A 20,132-nucleotide genomic window follows, 5' to 3' on the forward strand; every position below is an offset into this window, starting at 1 on the left:
TTGTATTTGATATTATTTATTGTGATTAGAACCATGTCATTTTAAAAAGATCTGTCAAGACAGGTAGAAATAAGAAAGTATGCAAAAAAATCTGCAAAGAAACATTTTGAATCCTTTAGTGGCAGAAAAAAAAAAAACTAAACCGTGACTGGAAGCCGTTTATGCTATAGCAGCCAAGTAATCTTTGACTTCAGCAGGAGTGAGTCGCTTAAATCCAGCTTCATTGCAAATACCAACTTCAATGTTGTCTTCCGTCATCTGACCCTCAAAACTTTCCTGCAGAGTAGAGAAAGCAGCAATTAAGGGAATTGCATTATGAGAAAATTTGATATTCTGGCATTGCGGACCTTCAGAAAATCATAGTTGTATGGTTCTCTCATTGTGATCTGCCTGAAAATTTTTGTTGCATCACAGACCGATAATACTTTGAAGATCACAGATACTGACTTATCATTTTACATACATATGTATTAAGTGCCTTTGACTCAAGGTACTAAAGTCAGATGTACACATGGCAATCAGCAAACTTACCTTTTCAGGAAAGGGTCAGCAATAACAACATTTCACTCATGATAGGTTTCCAAGTGGGACACTGCAAACACTGAAAAGTGTTACCTCAACAGAGTAATTACCTTTAATGTTAAAATTGCTGTGTGTATAGCATCTTCAAGTTCAAGATCTTCATTGTATCTATGAAACAAAGCAATATCAGTTCACATTCCCATTCGGCTCCAACCAGGAAACAGATTTTCAGAAAAATGGCCTTCCATTTCAAATGAATGACCCAGAAAGCAAGCGTTTGAATATCTGCAGACCTCTCAAAACCATGTAAAAAATAAAATAAGGATTTGTTAATCTTGGTAGCAAACACCACAATTTCTGGCTCTCGCCCTGCCAGTGTCCCCAGCTGCTGTAGTGCCCCAAAAACCCCTGAAAGTCCTATGCCAATACGGAATAAGTACAATATGCAACAAGGACTGGCCTAGGAAAAGGTGACTTGTGTACAAAGTGATGGACTGAAGTGCTTTTTTTTTGTAATAGGTTCTAATGTAGAGCTGCACGATTAATCGTTAAAGAATTAAAATCATGATTCTACTCCCCTCCCGATCTTAAAACAGCATTTCCCAGTTTCTAGATAAGGCCCCTTTCACACGGGCTGACAGTTTAGGTCCGCCTGTCCGTTTTTACGGCGGACCTGAACGAGCGCTCCATGCAAGTCTATGGAGCGACAGATGACAGCGGTGACCATGTCCACTGATGTCTGATCCGCTAAAATCGGACGTATGCCGATACAGTCGGCATCAGTCCTGGGGGATCTCTCCATAGCAAGTGGCGCTCGACAAGCCCCCCACGAGTGGAAATCAACAGAGAGATCTCCCACTGAGCTGGCGGACTCCGTGGCAACAGAGCAGCCTCGTGTGAATGAGGCCTTACAAGTGAAGAGAGTTCTCTGCTCACTTCTGACAGCTGAAAAAAATCCAGGCAGCCTACCAAGTTTATCTCAACATCAGAGATCACTATAAACAAAGTAACATTTTGTTCTTAGATCAAAAAGGATGAACTTCCTCTATAAATGAGGTCAGTTTAACCACCCTAAGACTAAACCTTTTTCTGTCATTTGTTGCTTACTAGTTAAAAATCTGTATTTTTTGCAAGAAAATTACCAAGAACCCTCAAAAAAAAAAAAAAAAAAAAAGTCCTGCCGAGCTTGTGTGCAGAAGCGACACGACAATTCCCAGAAGACTGTGGGATCATTCGAAATAGACAGCGCTGCTCGCGCATATGCAGTCGGTACTCAACTGTGAAGCTGCAAGCTGGCACAGACAGGTGCCCACAGTTAAGATGCTGGTGCAAAGGAAAGACAGCAGGTGAATCGTGGGACAGGCGAGTGGCTGTTTTTTTAAAAGTCAGCAGTAACAGTTTTTGTAGCTGCCGACTTTCTTTTTTTCACAGGAGACTCAAACCTCTTTAAAGCGGGGGTTCACCCAAAAAAAAAAAAAAAAAAAAATAATAATTTAACTTTACATCTAGCAGAGCCAGCATACTAAGGACATTTACTTTAGGCAGGTCATTTTTTTTTCTCTGTACATACCTTTATATTCTGTTTTTGTCCAGGGCTTTCGAGTTCCGATGACTGAGGGACTGGGCGTTCCTATCCTTCGGTTCGATGATTGACAACGCGCGTCACCAGATGTCAGGAAATAGCCGAGTTGGCACTATACGGCGCCTGCGCAGTCAGCTCTACACGGCGGGCGCAGGCGCCGTATAGCAGCTCAGGTATTTCCGGAAATCTGGTGACGCGCGTTGTGCGACAGGTCACCTGTTTCACAAGCCGTCAATCATCGAACCGAAGGATAGGAACGCCCAGTCCCGCAGTCATTGGAACCCTTAGGCAGGGATAGGAACGCCCAGTGCCGGAGTCATCAGAACGCGGAAGCCCTGGACCAAATCAGAATATAAAAAGGTATGTACGAAAAAAAAAAAAAAAAAAAAAAGAAGAAGATCTGCCGAAAGTAAATGCCCTTACTATGCTACTACTATGGTGCAGCAGCAATAGTGTTAAACAGAAGGATGTGTACATAGATTTTACAACAATTTCTGTACCTTTTTTCAAGGAAGGTTTTACCATTCACATAATTCTTTCCCATTGCTGTTGCCTTCCATGCAAAATAGGCTCCCTAAGAAAAGGAAACAAATGAATGTTAAATGATAGCAGTACCACAGACAAGTTATGCATTGTCCCTAGTACACACAGCATTAGTGAACATTACTATAAAGCCTTAAAAATTCTTGTCATCGAGACAATGCAGCGCTTCGCTTTGTCCAAAGCACTACAGACTTACTATGCTGAATTCCATTCCAGTCAGAAACTATTGAATTTTTGTTGTTCTGTTTGATTGGGTATTCCCTAGTTGGAGTGAGTACTCACAAGACAGCACCACATTGTTAGATTAAATGGCCTACGTGCAAATGGCACAAGAGAGTATATAAAAACGCCAAGATTGGGGGTACAGAGTAAATGGATTGTTTAAAGCTGAAGTTTAGTAAGAAAATGTTTTTTGGGATATAGCACAATACACATTAGAGATATGTAAAGCGGTGTCTATTCCATTACCTGCAGGGAAGCTGCGGCTGGGCACATGTAGGTTCGTCCTGTACATGTACCCAGCCGTGGGTCGCGGGCGTGCTCCCGCGACCCGGTCCGAAGCTCCGGAACCCGATCGCCCCTGAGGTCCCGCGATCGGTCTCCGGGGCTGAAGAACGGGGAGAGCCGCGTGTAAACACGGCTTCCCCGTTCTTCACTGTGGCGGCTGCATCAATCGTGTCACTCCTTTTATAGGGGGACACAATCGATGATGTCACTCCTACAGCCACACCCCCCTACAGTTGTAAACACACATTAGGTGAAACAGAACTCCTTCAGCGCCCCCTGTGGTTAACTCCCAAACTGCAACTGTCATTTCCACAGTAAACAATGCATTTTAAATGCATTTTTTGCTGTGAAAATGACAATGGTCCCAAAATTGTCCGTAATGTCAGCCATAATGTCGCAGTCACGAAAAAAAAAAAAAAAAAAAAAAAAAAAAAACGCTGATCGCCGCTATTAGTAAAAAAAAAATAAAAAAATAAAAATGCAATAAAACTATCCCCTAGTTTGTAAACGCTATAAATTTTGCGCAAACCAACCGATAAACGCTTATTGCATATTTTTTTAACAAAAATATGTAGAAGAATACGTATCGGCCTAAACTGAGGAAAAAAAAATGTTTTATATATTTTTGGGGGATATTTATTATAGCAAAAAGTTAAAAATATTGAATTTTTTTAAAAATTGTCGCTCTATTTTTGTTTATAGCGCAAAAAATAAAAACCGCAGAGGTGATCAAATACCACCAAAAGAAAGCTCTATTTGTGGGGGAAAAAAAAAAAAAAAAAAAAAAACGCCAATTTTGTTTGGGAGCCACGTCGCAGAATTGTCAGTTAAAGCGACAGTGTCGAATCGCAAAAAGGGGGCAAGGTCCTTTAGCTGCATTTTGGTCCGGGTCTTAAGTGGTTAACAGAGTTGAATGACATCTCATTTTCCCCATTCGCAGAACTTTGCGCATCGTGTGTGTAGTAAAAAGTTCTATGAATGGCGGAGAAGGCAGGAGAGGGCAGGCAAGAAACAAAACTTTCCTGATTAGAAGCCGCTCCAGTTAACCTTTACATCAACACAAGACTCAGAGTTCTTTATAAATGAAGGGCCCTACTGGGCCCAATATAGATCATGTTATTTATATGAAGGTGATGTTTTTAGATCCTTTAAAAACTTAGAGTAAATATGGTGTACCCAAGACCCGGTTCACACTGGGGCGACTCGTCAGGCGACGCAGCCGCCTGACAAGTCACGTCCCATTCTAGTGAATAGAACCGTTCCTATACAGAAGTCATTTTGCAAGTCGCCTTGGAAGTCGTCTTCATGTCGCTTGGCCGAGTCGCCCACGAAGTCGTGCCGCCCCTGTGTGAACCGGCTCTAAGACTTCCTTTTATTTGCAGTTAGACACGCTGCAGTGGCCAAGCTGATATTTGGCTGGAGTGACCTGGCCCCCCTCCAAAATTAGAGGAAATTAAATGCCTACGCAACCAGGGCACCAAAAACTGATTTCCACATATTCTGCCCTTGTACATTCTAAGACTAAATGGATAACTGGCAGGATATTATAAGTCAATTTATCACTTTGGTCATCTCTTCCAGGGACACATGAATTCAACTGAAATACATACAATCACCTAAATTTTACAAACACCCTGCTTTCAATTGTCAGATTTTGTACCAATATAGGCACCTTTTACATACAGTCTGGGAAGCCTTTTGGTCTGAAATAACAGATTAACACCATCTTACTAAGCATACCCAATGTCTGCAACCCCACTAGATATATCTTTTGGGCTAGAGGTTTCTGATATGGCTAAATATACCAAACTCCTCCATTGTGTGCTTTACTGCTATGCAAAAATACTAGCACTCTGTGTTGGAAATCATTTGGCAGCCGACATGCACCAAATCTAGCATTACCATTATACAAAATTACCTATGAAGCCTGAGGTTGCCCAAAAAAAGAAATATTTTAAGTTATTCCTTGGGTGGGAATATACCACACCATTCCTCACGAATGATGACCAATATGGAGAGTACTAGTCCTACCAACATCCATATTTACCAATCCATATGGCAAACCAAACATACACATGTCGAATATGGCCATTTTATTATCTTAGGCAAGACATAAGAGCCAGTTGTTGTTTTCAAATTCTGTATTGAATAAACTATAGTGGCCAATATACTATTATGTTAGATGATCGGAACTGCATTTACTGAATTGTAAAATCATTATTTACACTTGCCCTGTAAAATTAAATTGGATGTACTTTTCTTTACTGCAAAAACTAAAATAAATTCCCTTTGAAATATGAGTGAATTTTTTTTAATGATTATATATATATATATATATATATATATATATATATATATATTTTAGTAATGTAAAGTAGTGAGGGTTTTTGGCTGTGCGTTTGCATTCATCAACTATGGATGCATGCGTTTATGCAAGTTTTTTTTGGCTGTTGGGGCTTTTGGGTTCTTTTTTTTGTGTTGTGCGTTTATTTATTGCTTGTTAGCCAATTGCCAAAAAAATGGATGTCTCCTAATAGACCAGTATTTGAAGAATGGCATTCTCAAGTAAATGAGACAGTATTAATGGAACAGGCATACAAGATCAGAGGTAGAATAGAAACACTAGCTGAGTTATGGGGACCCTGGGTAACAGCCCCAAGACTAGGGGTGCAACGGATCAAAAAACTCACGGTTCGGATCGTTCCTCGGATCAGGAGTCACGGATCGGATCATTTTTCGGATCAGCAAAAAAAAAAAATTGCAGCCTCACTGTGCCTCAAATTGCCCCAAATTGCCGCCTCCCTGTGCCCCAAATTGCCGCCTCCCTGTGCCCCAAATTGCCGCCTCGCCAGGGTGGAAGAAGTGAGAGGGCAGCCAGCAGGGCTGGATTTCCTTTCCCTGCCACCCCAAGGCCAGGTTTTGCAATGCACCCCCTCCCCACCAACCGAACCCCCCCCCGGAGAATAGCAGTTGGATGGCAGGGGCGGCACGGTTAGTTCAAATATTTTTTATTTTTTATTACATTATCACTTTTTTTTGTAGCTTGTCGTTTTTACTTTTTTAATTTTTGTATAATTTTCTTATTTTTAATATTATTTTTCTTCTTCTTTACTTTTTAATTACTTATTTTTTTTATTAATTGAATTATTATTTCTTATTTTTTTTACATTTAACTTTATTGCTATCACACAAGAGAAAACAATTCCCTGTGTCATAGCAATTGAAGGTGACAGGTTCTCTTTGTTAACCCTGTCAGCTCCAAAAACAGTCCTCACAGTTGAGATGGGAAGAGCACAGCTCACCCATCTCACTGTGTGCTATTTGCAGCAGGGACAGGAGACTCGGCAGCTGGGGGGAGGAGGAACGAACGGACGGAAGGCAGCTGGGGGGAGGGGGGGGGAACGGACGGACGGCAGCTGGAGGGGGGGGGACGGACTGACGGCAGGGGGGGGGTTATCAGAGCCAGCAGGGAGAAGTGTGGGGGGAACGGATGGACGGCAGCATTGTCTCTGCTAGAAACCAACTGAACTCACCGCCCGTATGTTTAAACGTCTCCACTCCTGCTCGTACACAGCCCCACCTCCTCCTAAGCCCACGTTGTAATAGACAAAACACATCAGCGCATTGGACACGCATTCTGTCTATCACAGCGTGGTTAGGAGCAGGCGGGCTGTGTGCAAACAGAGCGGAGACAATTTCAATGTGTTTTTTTACCGCTTTGCTCTGCAGTCCCGCGGCACGCCACGGATCACGTGTGTGCCGATCCAAAGTCATTGATCCGTGCGGATCACGGATCAATGACGATCCGTTGCACCCCTACCCAGGACTGTTTTTTTTTTCTCCTTGGTCTCCCCTAGAACATCATCGAAATAACCTGTTTTAATAGGTGGGCAAACAAGCTGGATAGGCCCTTGTATAGTATATGGGAGGACCGATAGTGATGGTCTGGAGGGGGGAGAAGTGCGTATTTTTTTTGGTTATCTCCCTTGTCTGATTGTTTTCTTAGGAGTGATAGAGAAGAAAGAAGAAAAAGGAAAAAAAAAAAAAAAAAAAAAAAGGAAGAAAGAAGTGTACAGCTTGTATAAGTTTGCTGCTCCCTCAAAATAACACACAGCTATTAATGTCTAAACCGCTCGCAACAAAAGTAAGTACACCCTTAAGTGAAAATGTCCAAATTGGGCCCAAGTGTCAATATTTTTTGTGGCCACCATTGTTTTCCAGCACTGCCTTAAACACTCTTGGGTATTGAGTTCAACATAGCTTCACAAGTTGGAGCCCTCTTCCACTCCCATGTCACGGAGCTGGTGGATGTTAGAGACATTGCGCTCCTCCATCTCCTGTTTGAGGATGCCCCACAGATTTTCAAATGGGTTTAGGTCTGGAGACAAAATTGGTTAATCCATCACCTTTATCCTCAGCTTCTTTAGCAAGGAAGTGGTCATCTTGGAGGTGTGCTTGGGGTCATTATGTTGGAATACTGCCCTGTGGCCCAGTCTACAAAGGGAGAAGATCATGCTCTGCTTCACTATGTCACAGTACACGTTGACAATCATGGTTCCCTCAATGAACTGTAGCTCCCCAGTGCCGGCAGCACCCATGCATCCCCAGACCATGACAATCACACCACCACGCTTGACTGTAGGCAAGACACTTGCTTTTGTACTCCTCACAAGGGTTTTCATCACACTCGCTTGACACCTTCTGAACCAATTAAGTTTATCTTGGTCACATCAGACCACAGGACATGGTTCCAGTAATTCATGTCCTTAGTCTGCTTGTCTTCAGCAAACCGTTTGTGGCCTTTCTTGTGCATCATCATGACAACAGCCATGCAGACCAATTTGATTCAGTGTGCAGCGTATGGTCTGAGCACTGACAGGCTGAAACCCCCCCCCCCCCCACCAACCTCTGCAGCAATGCTGGTAGCACTCATACATCCATTTCCCAAAGACAACCTCTGGATATGACGCTGAGCATGTGCACTCAACTTCTTTGATCAACCATGGTGAGGCCTGTTCTGAGTGGAGCCTGTCCTGTTAAACCACTGTGCTGCCGCTCAGTTTCAAGGTCTTTATGTTGAGCAACAATTCTTTTATTTTTTCAGATCCTCAGAGTGTTTTTTGCCATGAGGTGCCATATTGAACTTCCAGTGACCAGTAAGAGAGTGAAAGCGATAAAACCAAATTTAAAGGAAAATTTTTTTTGCCTAAAATTAATGTCTGCAAGGTAGACAGACAGAATAGTGTAATGATTCTGTTAAAAAAAACAAGTAAATACCCATTAAATTCCTTCATCTATATCACCTCCGGCGTTCTAGTTTCTGTTCTCTCATTCACTTCCTGGTTTGCGGCGCTCGTTCATGTAAGAGCTACATTTCCCAGTATGAATTGCGGCACGCCCAGTAATTCACACCTCCTTGAAGTCTCTAACACGTAGAGAGCGTCCTGCCGCACAGATGTAGTTCCCAGGAGGGGGGAGGGAACGTCACCGACCAACGCAGTAAAGCCTCCCTTCACGGTGGTGAGCAACAATCAGACAAGCAGGAAGTGAACAGAACAGAGAAGCAATAGAGCAACTTCTGAGCAAAAACAAACAATGAGGAAGTGAAAAGAGGAACGTCTGCAGGAAAAGGATGCTCATTATGAAAAAAAAGTTTTCCTTTACAACCCCTTTAACACACCTGCGCCACATTTACATTTGAGACCTTGTAACACCAACAAGTCACATGACACTGGGCAGGGAAAATGGCCAATTGGGCCCAATTTGGACATTTTACTTAGGGGTGTACTCTTGTTGCTAGTGGTTTAGAAATGAATGGCTGTGTGTTGAGTTATTTTGAAGGGACAGCAAATTTATGCTGTTATTCCAAGCTGTACACTCACTACTTTGCATTGTAGCAAAGTGCAATTTCTTCAGTGTTGTCACTTGAAGATATAAGATATTTACAAAAATGTGAGGGGCGTACTCACTTTTTGTGAGATACTGTACATTAAAGCATGCAGGTTGCAAAACAAAGATTTTTAGCTGTACCAGAAACTGTTTACCGTAATTAGTTCTATGACAGGGTTGAATCATTAGTGCTACTTACTGAAGGATCCGATTGGAATAAATATGGTCGCTCCTCATCCCAGCCTGCAATTAATAACGACACTCCAAATGGACGTACACCACTGGAGACAGAAAAACAAAAAGATACTAAATTAAAACTCAATATTTAGTTACTCAAAGATCAAAACATGGAAACTAATGTTTCAGATAGGGTTGTCCCGATACCACTTTAAGACCGAGTACAAGTACCGATACTTTTTCTTCAAGTACTCGCAGATACCGTTTTTTTTTTGTCATGTGACAGTGGCACACGTGTCATTTTTGTTTTTTCCCCCATTTTTTACAGTGCATTTATTATTTTACAATTTTTTTATTGCAATTTTTTTTTAATCACCCCTGTTGGGGGGGCTTTGCTGAGATATCAGGGGTCTTAACAGACCCCCGACATCTCCCCTTTGAGACAGGTTACGATGTTTCAGTTATGTGAATGGACAGTCAGTGATCACTGACTGCTCATTCAGAAAAGGAAGCAGCCGGATTTATCAGCTCTCATCTCTGCTCTCCATCCTGACAGATCGAGGGCGAAACTGAGGAGAACAAGGATACGGCGACAGTCAACGGTAATCAGTGCGGCCTTAGGGGCAGTTACAAGCACTGATCACCGCTGTATAGATTGAGCGAGCTCTGGCTTTAAATTTATACAGGGTGATCAGTGCTTACAACTCCACACCGATCACCCCGACTGTCCAGGTATCGGGTAAAGCATCGGAGCATTTGCCCAAGTACTCGGGCAAATGCTCGGTATTGGTACAACCCTAGTTTCAGTTGCAGACTATTGCTTTTACCCTGCCAATCTATATACTATACTGCAGAAGCACAAAACCACCAAGCTACTTTTCACTAAAGTGATAAAGTCTTTTTTTCCCTTATTAAAAACAAACACATTATACTTGCCTGCTCTGTGTAATGGTTTTGAACATAGCAGCACCCGATCCGCCTCTTCTTGGGTCCCTCGCCGACACTCCTAGCCCCTCCCTCCTGTTAAGTTCCCCCACAACAAGCAGCTTGCTATGGGGGAACCTGGGCTGAGGCTGCACGTGTCCATTCAGACACAGAGCCGTGGCCAGACCCTTTCTCTCCTTATTGGCTCAGAATTTGATTGACAGCAGTAGGAGCCAATGGCGCCTTGCTGCCATCTCAACCAATAAGAAGGGGAGGCCAGGACAGCCATTTCTCTTGTGCAACATCGCTGGATCGAGATGGGGTTCGGGTAAGTATTAAGGGAGTTTAGGGGGGCTGCTGCACACAGAATGCTTATTATCTTAATGCATAGAATACATTAAGATAGTAAAAAGTATAGTGTGTGCATATGTACAATACACATTTTTACATGTATTCCATGTCAAGGGGAAATTAAGTTTACAGCAAAAATTTTATTCACAGTGAGCAACTCCTATGTAAAATACAACAGGATAGAAGTGGTATTATCTTCCTACACTCTGTAGTCAGTGTTTCATGTGGCCTTTGGCGGGTAAACTAATTGCCAGATTAAAACATACAACCAAGAACACAATCAGCAGGCCAGCTTCCAATATACAGGTCTACAGTGGGGTTGGGAAGATGCAACTTTATTACATCATATCCTTCATAGTTGGGGCTACAGTGGGACAAGAGTTTAAGTTTTACACTGGGAAGGTGGACAAAGAGGCAACATGGGATTTGCCACTTTCTTCAGACATAATCTCTGCATATTTACAAGATTTCTTAAAGGGGCACCAGAAAAAAAAAAAAAAAAAAAAAAAAAGAAGAGGTAAATTTGTAGTTTCAACAAAGAAAAGCAATTAAACGTTACCCAGACTGTGTATATTCCTGCATAACCGATGCCACTCTTTGTACTAGCTGTGCTGTTGGAATAGGTTCCTGATACACAAGGTAATATTGTTGGGCTAGTTTCCTGGCTCGTCGAACAAGGACTCTGGGAGGAAAAAAAAATTATATTATAGATTACAACACACATGTCAAAAGAGCACTGCATAATCATCATTAGTGTTAACCTATTCAGATGTTTGTGTTGTAGCAATGCATGTACATTAGTGTGGCGTTTTGCCATTCAATGCACTGAAATAATAACCACAATGCATGGCAAGAATGACTATAACAAGTGTTGCGAAATGTCACCGAGTGGGCTGCCAACGTAAAGCAGATTTTAAATGGACCTGAATTATTTTTTCCAATGTAGCACAACACACGCTTCAAGCCTCCCCATAGTGGTTATAAAAAAAAAAAAAAAAAAGAGGAAAAACCACGCTAGACTGTGTACTAAATTAAACAAAAAATAAAAGGCAGCAATTAAAGGTGGGATAAACATAACAAAGATGATAAACTGCGCCAATAAAAATAAAATAAAAAGTCCACAATAGTCCTCAGATGACATAAGGACAATATGTAAGCAATTGATATCTTCCAACACCTGCACCAATGATTATACAGTTATAGGTAGATCCACTCAGAAAAGATCCATATGCACTGGCTATAAATGACACCGCAGCGAATCCACAAATGAATGAAGTGCCTACCACCATATACAAATGGCCGCTTACCAAAGGACAAGCACGAATACACGTTCGGCTATAACTTCCAGGGGAGTGATAACAGGAAACAGACTCAAGAATGTCAGCGTAAGACAAAACGGATCTGGGAGGGCACGCAGTCGTCGTGGGGAGGAAGGGCTCTTACATTGCCGGCCAGCAAGTTTACATGCGATTTTTAATCTTGTGTTTTGTAAGTACATTACTTTAATAAATGCAACAGTGTCTACAGTGTTACGCTATGGTCCCTCTTCTTCCGTCTATGCTATGTGAATGATTCCACGGACCGCATGTTACATTGAAGGAACCTTAGGTGTGCTGAAGTTCATCCCTGGTGAGAGTCTGTTCCCTGTTATCTTCACTCTCCTGGAAGTTAGAGGCCGCGGCTGGGTTATAGCCGAATGTGTATTTGTGCTTGCCCTTTGGTATATGGTGGTGGGAACGTCATTGATTTGTGGATTCGCTGCAGTGTCATTTATAGCCAGTGCATATGGACCTTTTTGAGCGGATCTACCTATAACTGTATAATCATTTGTGCAGGTGTTGGAAGATATCAATTGCTTACATATTGTCCTGATGTCACGTGAGGACTATTGCGGACTTTTTTTTTATCGGCACAGTTTATCACCTCTCTATAGTGCTACCATTCAAAATGAACGGCAATGCAAGCTCAAGCGTTATCAAAAATCGTGCATTTTACTGCAGCAAAATGATGCAAATTCAGCAAAAAGTACACCTATTGCAGACAACAATGGTGCTGTTAATTGGGTAAAATTAGTCATTTCATGAGTAGAACACCATCATTTTACCCAGTTGCAGTAAAGAGGATTTTAAAACCAGAATTGTTCTGTATTCCAGTTTTTTAATTTTCTATTAAACACAATCAGGTTTACTTCCATTGATGCTCACCTGTAATCTGGGCCCATGCCACTGTACACCATGCCTATGTGCTTGGTAATTGGCTCCACTTTATGTACGCTTTGCTCATCGTACAATATTGATTTCTGTTTTTTCTCAGTTGCCAATACAACACCATTTGCAGCTGGAAAACAAAAGTGTACAACTCTGTTCATACAGTGAATAATAAAATGTCTGAAAAGAACGTGCACTAAAAATCTCAGTGAGAAGCCAAAAACAATAATAAAAATTATCAAATATTGTTTCACATGCAATTTGATATTTAGCTCGTAGCTGGAAAAAAAAATTATACCCAAGGACCCTCAGTGCACAAATCTCCATTCATTATGTGGATTTGGATTTTCTGCGCTTCCCCAGTCATCAGTGAGAACAGCTATTGCATGAAGGATAGGCCTGCCTCTACCACAATGGCCACACAGACACAATGGGCTCGATTTACTATAACTTGAAGCGTGCAAAAGTTCTGCAAAGAAAGCAATCAGCTTCCAGGTTTTATTGTCAGAGCTTAAAGCGGGAGTTCACCCAATGCTGTTTTTTTCCTCTTTTCCCCTTAGATGGATGCTCGTTTTGTCTAGGGGAATCGGCTAGTTGTTTTAAAATATGAGCTGTACTTACCGTTTACGAGATGCATCTTCTCCGTCGCTTCCGGGTATGGGTCTTCGGGAGCGGGCGTTCCTTCTTGATTGACAGTCTTCCGACGGTCGCATCCATCACGTCACTAGTAGCCGAAAGAAGCCGAACGTCGGTGCGGCTCTATACTGCGCCTGCGCACCGACGTTCCGCTTCTTTCGGAAAATCGTGACGCGATGGATGCGACCGTCGGAAGCCTCTCGGAAGACTGTCAATCAAAATAGGAATGCCCAGTCCCGCAGCCCATACCCGGAAGCGGCGGAGAAGATGCATCTCGTAAACGGTAAGTACGGATCATATTTTAAAACAACTAGCCGATTCCCCTAGACAAAACAAGCATCCATCTAAGGGGAAAAAGTCATATATACGGGTGAACCTCCGCTTTAAGCCTATGTTCACACTGCTTGCTTCGAGATTGAAATTTCATCCCCACAAGCCAGTCCGACTTCGGGGGCAATTTCAGAGACCTCGATCCCGATTCCTGCACAGAAGTCTATTGAAATCGCACCCGAAGTTTGCAAAAGTAGTGCGGCGCCGGCAATAGCTGCCGATTTGACATGTCAAATTGCATCAATGTGAACCTAGGCTAAATGAACAAGCTGAAGTTAGAAGCCGATTGGCTACCATGCACAGCTGCACCAGATTCCGAGTGCTCCAGTTTTAGTATATTTCCCCCAGTAAGTCTGTAATGGGGGACATTTCAGCTACAGGAAGTCTATAGGAAATACCGGTAATTAGTTCTTATCCTCCTTGCCCTTTTTTGGGGGCAGCTTCCAAAGTTCAAACCCTCCAACACTAAATTGAAAAAAGGTACTGGAACCGACAGTTTATAACATACCTTTGATACCAACAGATGGTGCTCCTGCAGCTACCGCAGCTAAAGCGTATTCAATCTGTACAAGTTTTCCCGATGGACTAAAATAAAACAAAAAGAACTGTTAAATCAAGGACCCTTATACCATTTCGGAAATACCAGCCAAGACTCAGAACACAAGTAAACAAAAGTATATATTCTTTACAGCTGTTAATAGAAATCCATATTTAGAAGTATAAAATAAAGCAAAGTGCACTTTACAAACCTCCACAAAAATGGCTATAATAAAACTGTTGCTCCATCCCGTTTTCTCCGATTTGACAATCTTACTGGTTTGGAGAGGAGACGTTTGCTGGCCCAAAAGCGCGATTGTTGGTGAAGGACCACCAAGAAAGTAAAATCTTGTTGGTTTGGAAAAAATCTTCGTGTTCGCAAAAAAGTGGAAGGATCTCACTCACTAGTGAGGCAGTGACATCTTGCTGGTGTGGGCAGGAAGTGCCAGTATGACATTGCCACAAGATGAGCTACTACATACCTTTGCATATCCTCATGATATCAAAAACCAATCAATATACAATTATTGGGAGTTTTTCAACCAATGACATGTAGCAGAACACATTTATGAAGAGATTTTATTTTTTATTTGATGTTTTATAGCAGAAAGAATATAATTTTTAGCCATTGTTTATGTAATAAAAAAATGATCAAATACCAGCAAAAGAAAGCTGTATTTGTGTAAATTTGAATACATTTTGTTTGGCTACAGCATTGCATGACTGCGCAATTGTCAGGTAAAGTAGCACAGTGCCACATAGCAAAAAATGGTCTGGTCATGAAGGGGGATAAAAAAAAAAAAAAATTATAGCTGAAGTGGTTGAATCACTTCCTTTGCCTGTACAGGACTACATGACCCATGAGGCATTGCTCCTCAAACAAACACATTCACAAGGTCTCAGGCACTTACTGATCTGTATGTGTGCTCCACAGTGTATACCAATATGTACTGTATGCATAGTGTACTGACCTTTATGTGTGCTGCACGGGGTATACCAACATGTATGCATGGTGTACTGACCTGGATGTGTGCTGCACTGTATTTTCTGAAATGTAAACTAATAATGCATTCTGCATGCAGGCCAATTAAATCGATTATGATAATATTCGACAACTATTTTCATAATCTATTAGCTGTTTCAGCCCTACACTCAGCAAAGTTCAGCGAGGAGAGTGCTGAGAGCTGATTGGATGCAAGAGAGAAGAGACCCCCCCCCATCCACACAAAACATAGGAACAGAGCTGATGGTGTTAATCAGCTGGAGATAACCCAACCCCCCCCCCCCCCCCCCCCATATATCATTTTCTCTTGGGTGGAAGGAAAAACCATGTCAGAAGTGATTCACACTGACTGATAGCAGACATAAATTACACTAAGGCCTCATTCACACCATGGTGCAGACGTCAGTTTTTCTGCACGTGTTCTGCAAAAGTACAAAAGAAAAAAAAAAAAAAACACACACACACACACCATTCATTATGTGCCCCGTTTTCACAACACTTGTATCACGTGCAGATTTTCATGCGCAGAAATCTGCAACGTGTGTGCAGTTTTCTGTGCGAAAAAAAAAAAAAAAAAACCTATGCAACATCAACACTGGTGTGAATAGGGTACATAACCGACGTGCACGAAAACCGTTGTCAAGACGCATGAAAACAAAGAACAACTGCTGGTATTCTATACTACAGCTCAGTAGTCAACCACTCTCTCGCTCTTTCAGAATTCCCCTTCTGTACTCAGCCCCTCCCAACCGCTGATAGTGAAAGTGAAAGCTGAAAAGCTGCGTCATTCCTGCTCAGTGAAAACACATCCCTAAACTTAATATGTGCCCTGATTGTCCTCAAACTAAACTTCATCTCTCACCAAGTACCGTATTTTTTGCTCCATAAGACTCACCTAGGTTTTAGAGGGGGAAAATAATAAAAAAAAATATTCTAAACCAAAATGGTGTACTAAAATATTGACCAATGCCCATGAAATGCAGCCTGACCAGTGCCCATGAAATGCAGCCTGAGCAGTGCCCATGAAATGCAGCCTGACCAGTGCCCATGAAATGCAGCCTGACCAGTGCCTGGCGACTGGGGAGGGCGTCATCACATCAGCCTGTCACTCAGAAGACAGAGCAGCCGAGTGGCGGCACTCCGTTAGGCTGCTGGGGCTTCTCAATCTTCTGTGAGTGACAGGCAGAGCCAGAAGATCGCTGGGCAGGAGATGGCCGCCTGGTATTGTGACATGGCGGGGCCGAGGGGGGGGTGTCTGTCCTGGTTACATTTCCATAGTGAAGAAGAAAGGTTTGTTAGCATTATTGCTTGGCAGGTGGTCAATCCCCTGACAAGAACCCCAAAACACTGATCTCTATACATACACGAAGCCAAATCGCAGTACAAGACATTAGCATTAAGGCTTCGCTAATTCTGGGTACACTTGGCATGCAGCTACCCCCCACCCCAGGTAGATCAAAACTACTGTGCGTGTGTTCCACAAAAAAAAAAAAAAAAAAAAAAAAAAAAACTTACAATGCCTTTTTTCTTGACCTTAGCACATGAACTAAACTAGGCCTCTTGTACTAAGCCTAGGTGAGAGAGCAAATCGCATGACAAATCTCAGCCTATTGAGGCAATGGCACTGTTCCAATCAGTGCGACACAGATTTTGCAAAAGTAGTTCCTGTACTACTTTTGTCGATTTCAGGTGCGACTTCAATAGACCTCTGTGCATGAAGCCACACAGATGTCTATCACGTAGCACCTGAAATCGCGCTGACCTTGCTACTTTGAAATGCCGCTACTTTATGGAAGTAGCATCAATGTGAAGCAGGCCTAAAACTGATGGTGAGATCTTTCACTTTTCCAGAAATATTAAAATTCAGGAAGTGACTCAGCTTGTCAGCCACAATGCTAGTTACAACTTTAACCACTTTCAACTGTAAAACAACTGAACAAATAGAGGCAGATTTTCACCCAAAATTTATATTGAAATTCAGACCAAAATATTGGTGGTAGATTGCACGATCCTCACTATACGAGTGCAAATCTTGTATTTGGAGCGTATTCCCCGAGGGCTGTGGGAAAAGTCTCCGACATTCAGAAAGTGCTCTGGATACACATTATAAATCCGTCTCCCATCAATGCAAGGTGCAAAATATTCCCATTAGGAAAGGGCCACATATATTTGTGTTTAGGAATGTGCGCACCTCATGCATTACCACAACCGTAGGCAAATGCACTGCTTTTAGCAGACAGACGCACAGGGGTGTTCTGTCTGTAGGAGTCTACCTGCTCAGCGGCAAATCTGTCCTCTGATCCCCCGCTGAGCAGGTGGATGGCAGGTCCATGTCCATTGCGTATTCAGAGTAGACACAACCCGCTCTCTCCTCTATGGCCAGTCCGATGTAAACAAATTGCCTGTCCATTTGATCAAATTGACGGATAGGGAGCAGATCCCCATCCATCTGTTTTTAGTGGACAGGATCAGATGTTGGCGGGTGTCAACAGACCCATTGGCACTATTGGTGCACCAAAATTTTAATTTTAGTGTCTTAACAGAATATTCAGGATGCACGTGACCGAAAACTAAATTAACGATTTTCAAAAAGATATATTTTTATATAGAATTGTTTTATATTTGACTTTTTTAATTAAAGCGATTGTAAAGTCTCACTTTAGAAAAATAAAATATACTTGCTCTGTTGTAGTGGATACGCACAGAGCAGCCTGGATCGGGTCCCTCGTCGCTGCTCCTGGCTCCTCCCTCCTGACGAGTGCCCCCATAGACTAGCAGCTTGCTATGAGGGCACCTGAGCCGAGTCAGAGCTCCGTGTATCCATTCAGACACGGAGCCCCCATCCGGACCTGCCCCCTCTCTCCCCTGATTGGCCAAACTTACTTTGACAGCCACAGGAGCCAATGGCGCCGTAGCTGTGCCCCAGCCAAACAGGAGGAGAGTCCCAGTTGGCTGAGGAAACCAGACATCGCTGGATAGAGAAGGGGCTCAGGGTAAGTATTAGGAGGGGCCTGCTACACACAGGTTTCTTATCTTGATGCATTAAAGCGGAGTTCAACCCAAAAATGGAGCTTCTGTTTTTTCGGAACCCTCTTCCCCTCCGGTGTCACATTTGGCACCTTTCAGGGGGGCAGATACCTGTGTAATACAGGTACTGTATTTATCGGCGTATACCGCGCACTTTTTTGCCCTGAAAATCAGGGCAAAATCGTGGGTGCGCGGTATACGCCGATACCCGCGCCGAGTTTGAACACTGCGCCGGCATATACCGAGCGCAGTACACTCGTGTATAGTCGGGCAGGCTCGGCTCCTCTCGCGCTCACGTCCTGGACGTACAGGACGTGAGTGCGAGAGTAGCTGAGCCTGCCCGGTATATGCCGGCGCAGTGTTCAAACTCGGCGCGGGAAAGCGGGGAGGACACCGCAGAAGGACGCCGGACCCGACGAAGAGGACACCCGAAGCCGCAGACGGACGTCAGGCCTGATGAAGAGGACACCCGAAGCCGCAGACGGACGCCAGGCCTGACAAAGAGGACACCCGAAGCCGCAGACGGACGCCAGGCCTGACGAAGAGGACACCCGAAGCCGCACCCGACGAGGCCGCCGCGCAAGACACCAAAACTAAGTACTAAAATGTGTTTTTTACAGGAATGCGGGTCCACTTTAGGGGTGCGCGCAATACCCCGATAAATACGGTATTTGCTCCCACTTCCGGGGGAATAGATAGCTGCATTATCTGGGGGTAGCTACGCCACTTCCTGCTCCCCCTGCTGTCTTCTGGGAGACACATAAGTCCCAGAAGACAGCAGAGACCATTTGGATCGCGCAGCGTGACTCACGCATGTGCAGTAGGGAACCAGGAAGTGAAGCCGCAAAGCTTCACTTCCCGACTCCCTCACCAAAGATGGCAGCAGCAGCATCCGAGAGCCAAGGCAGAGATCGGCTTTGGGTGCCCTGGACAGGTAAGTGTCCTTATTTTAAAAGTCTGCAGTATTTGTAGCTGCTGACTTTTTATGAAAAAAAATTGGCGGAACTCCGCTTTAAACTCACTTGGTGCCTTACCTGCAATAAATTAGCCTCAGAACCTGTGTAATTCATATGTGTTCAGGTTTAAAGGGATGAGGTAGCAACCCTAATTAGCGGCTGTGTTACACGGGCCACAAGAAGAAAAGCTTTGCATGGCCAGCAATAAGCTGCGAATGGCACCCAGGGCTAATACTAGAACAGGCCAGCACAGAAAGTGACACAAGGACACCAAATACAAAGCCTGACAGCCATATAAGAAAGAAAAAAAGTCACAACCTCCCAGCCTTATAATAGGGGGGACACAGCAGGCTGGTGAAACCTACAGAATAAGAAAGCTTTGATGGTCTCACCAATCAGAATCTCATTTTCTTGCTTCTAAATGAAAGGGAGAATGTGATTGGTCGGCCTACACAGACAGTGTCATGAGGGCTCCTTATGACAGAAGCTCCAGGCCCTGAAGCCCCCCCGGTGTGGAATGATCATTATGGGACGAGTAGGTGCTAGAGGGGATCTGGAGCAGGATGTTCCCCCGGTCCCCGTAATGATGACAGTTGTGCATACTGCACGAGTACAGAGCGCCTCGCACGTTGTGATTGGCCGGCCAGGCGGCGGAGTGACTGTGCAAAGTGCCGGTTGGCGGTATACAGAGCGGGGTGAGAAGGGGCGGCAGGCCGGGAGAACACAGAGAACGGACTGGCAATGGGCGGCGGACACTATACGGCTCACACAACGGTAGGTCCGCGCCTCAGCATCCCACTCACCTGAAAGTAGTCAGAGAGAAACTGTATCCACGTTCCGCCATCTTCACTCCGCTCCTCCTCTTTGTGAGACGCGCGGCGAGCGCCCTACTCCTCGCTACGTCAGGGGCCGCGCTGTGCCTGCCGGGAAATGTAGTATAA

The 20,132-nt window shown here is 43.6% G+C and overlaps 1 protein-coding gene across 1 annotated transcript; it reads right to left on the reverse strand.

The window, feature by feature from the left end:
* Positions 1-20,103, reverse strand: PSMA2 (proteasome 20S subunit alpha 2). The gene is made up of 8 exons (XM_040353249.1): positions 19,995-20,103; positions 14,177-14,253; positions 12,700-12,832; positions 11,055-11,177; positions 9,243-9,324; positions 2,605-2,678; positions 633-690; positions 1-276 (listed from the first exon to the last, which is right to left on the reverse strand). The coding sequence occupies exons 1-8, from the start codon at positions 20,033-20,035 to the stop codon at positions 160-162; spliced, it is 705 nt and encodes a 234-aa protein (XP_040209183.1). The 5' UTR covers positions 20,036-20,103; the 3' UTR covers positions 1-159.
* Between the last annotated feature and the right edge of the window lie 29 nt (positions 20,104-20,132).

Source organism: Rana temporaria, chromosome 5, assembly GCF_905171775.1.
Source record: "Rana temporaria chromosome 5, aRanTem1.1, whole genome shotgun sequence".
Taxonomy (NCBI): Eukaryota; Metazoa; Chordata; class Amphibia; order Anura; family Ranidae; genus Rana; species Rana temporaria.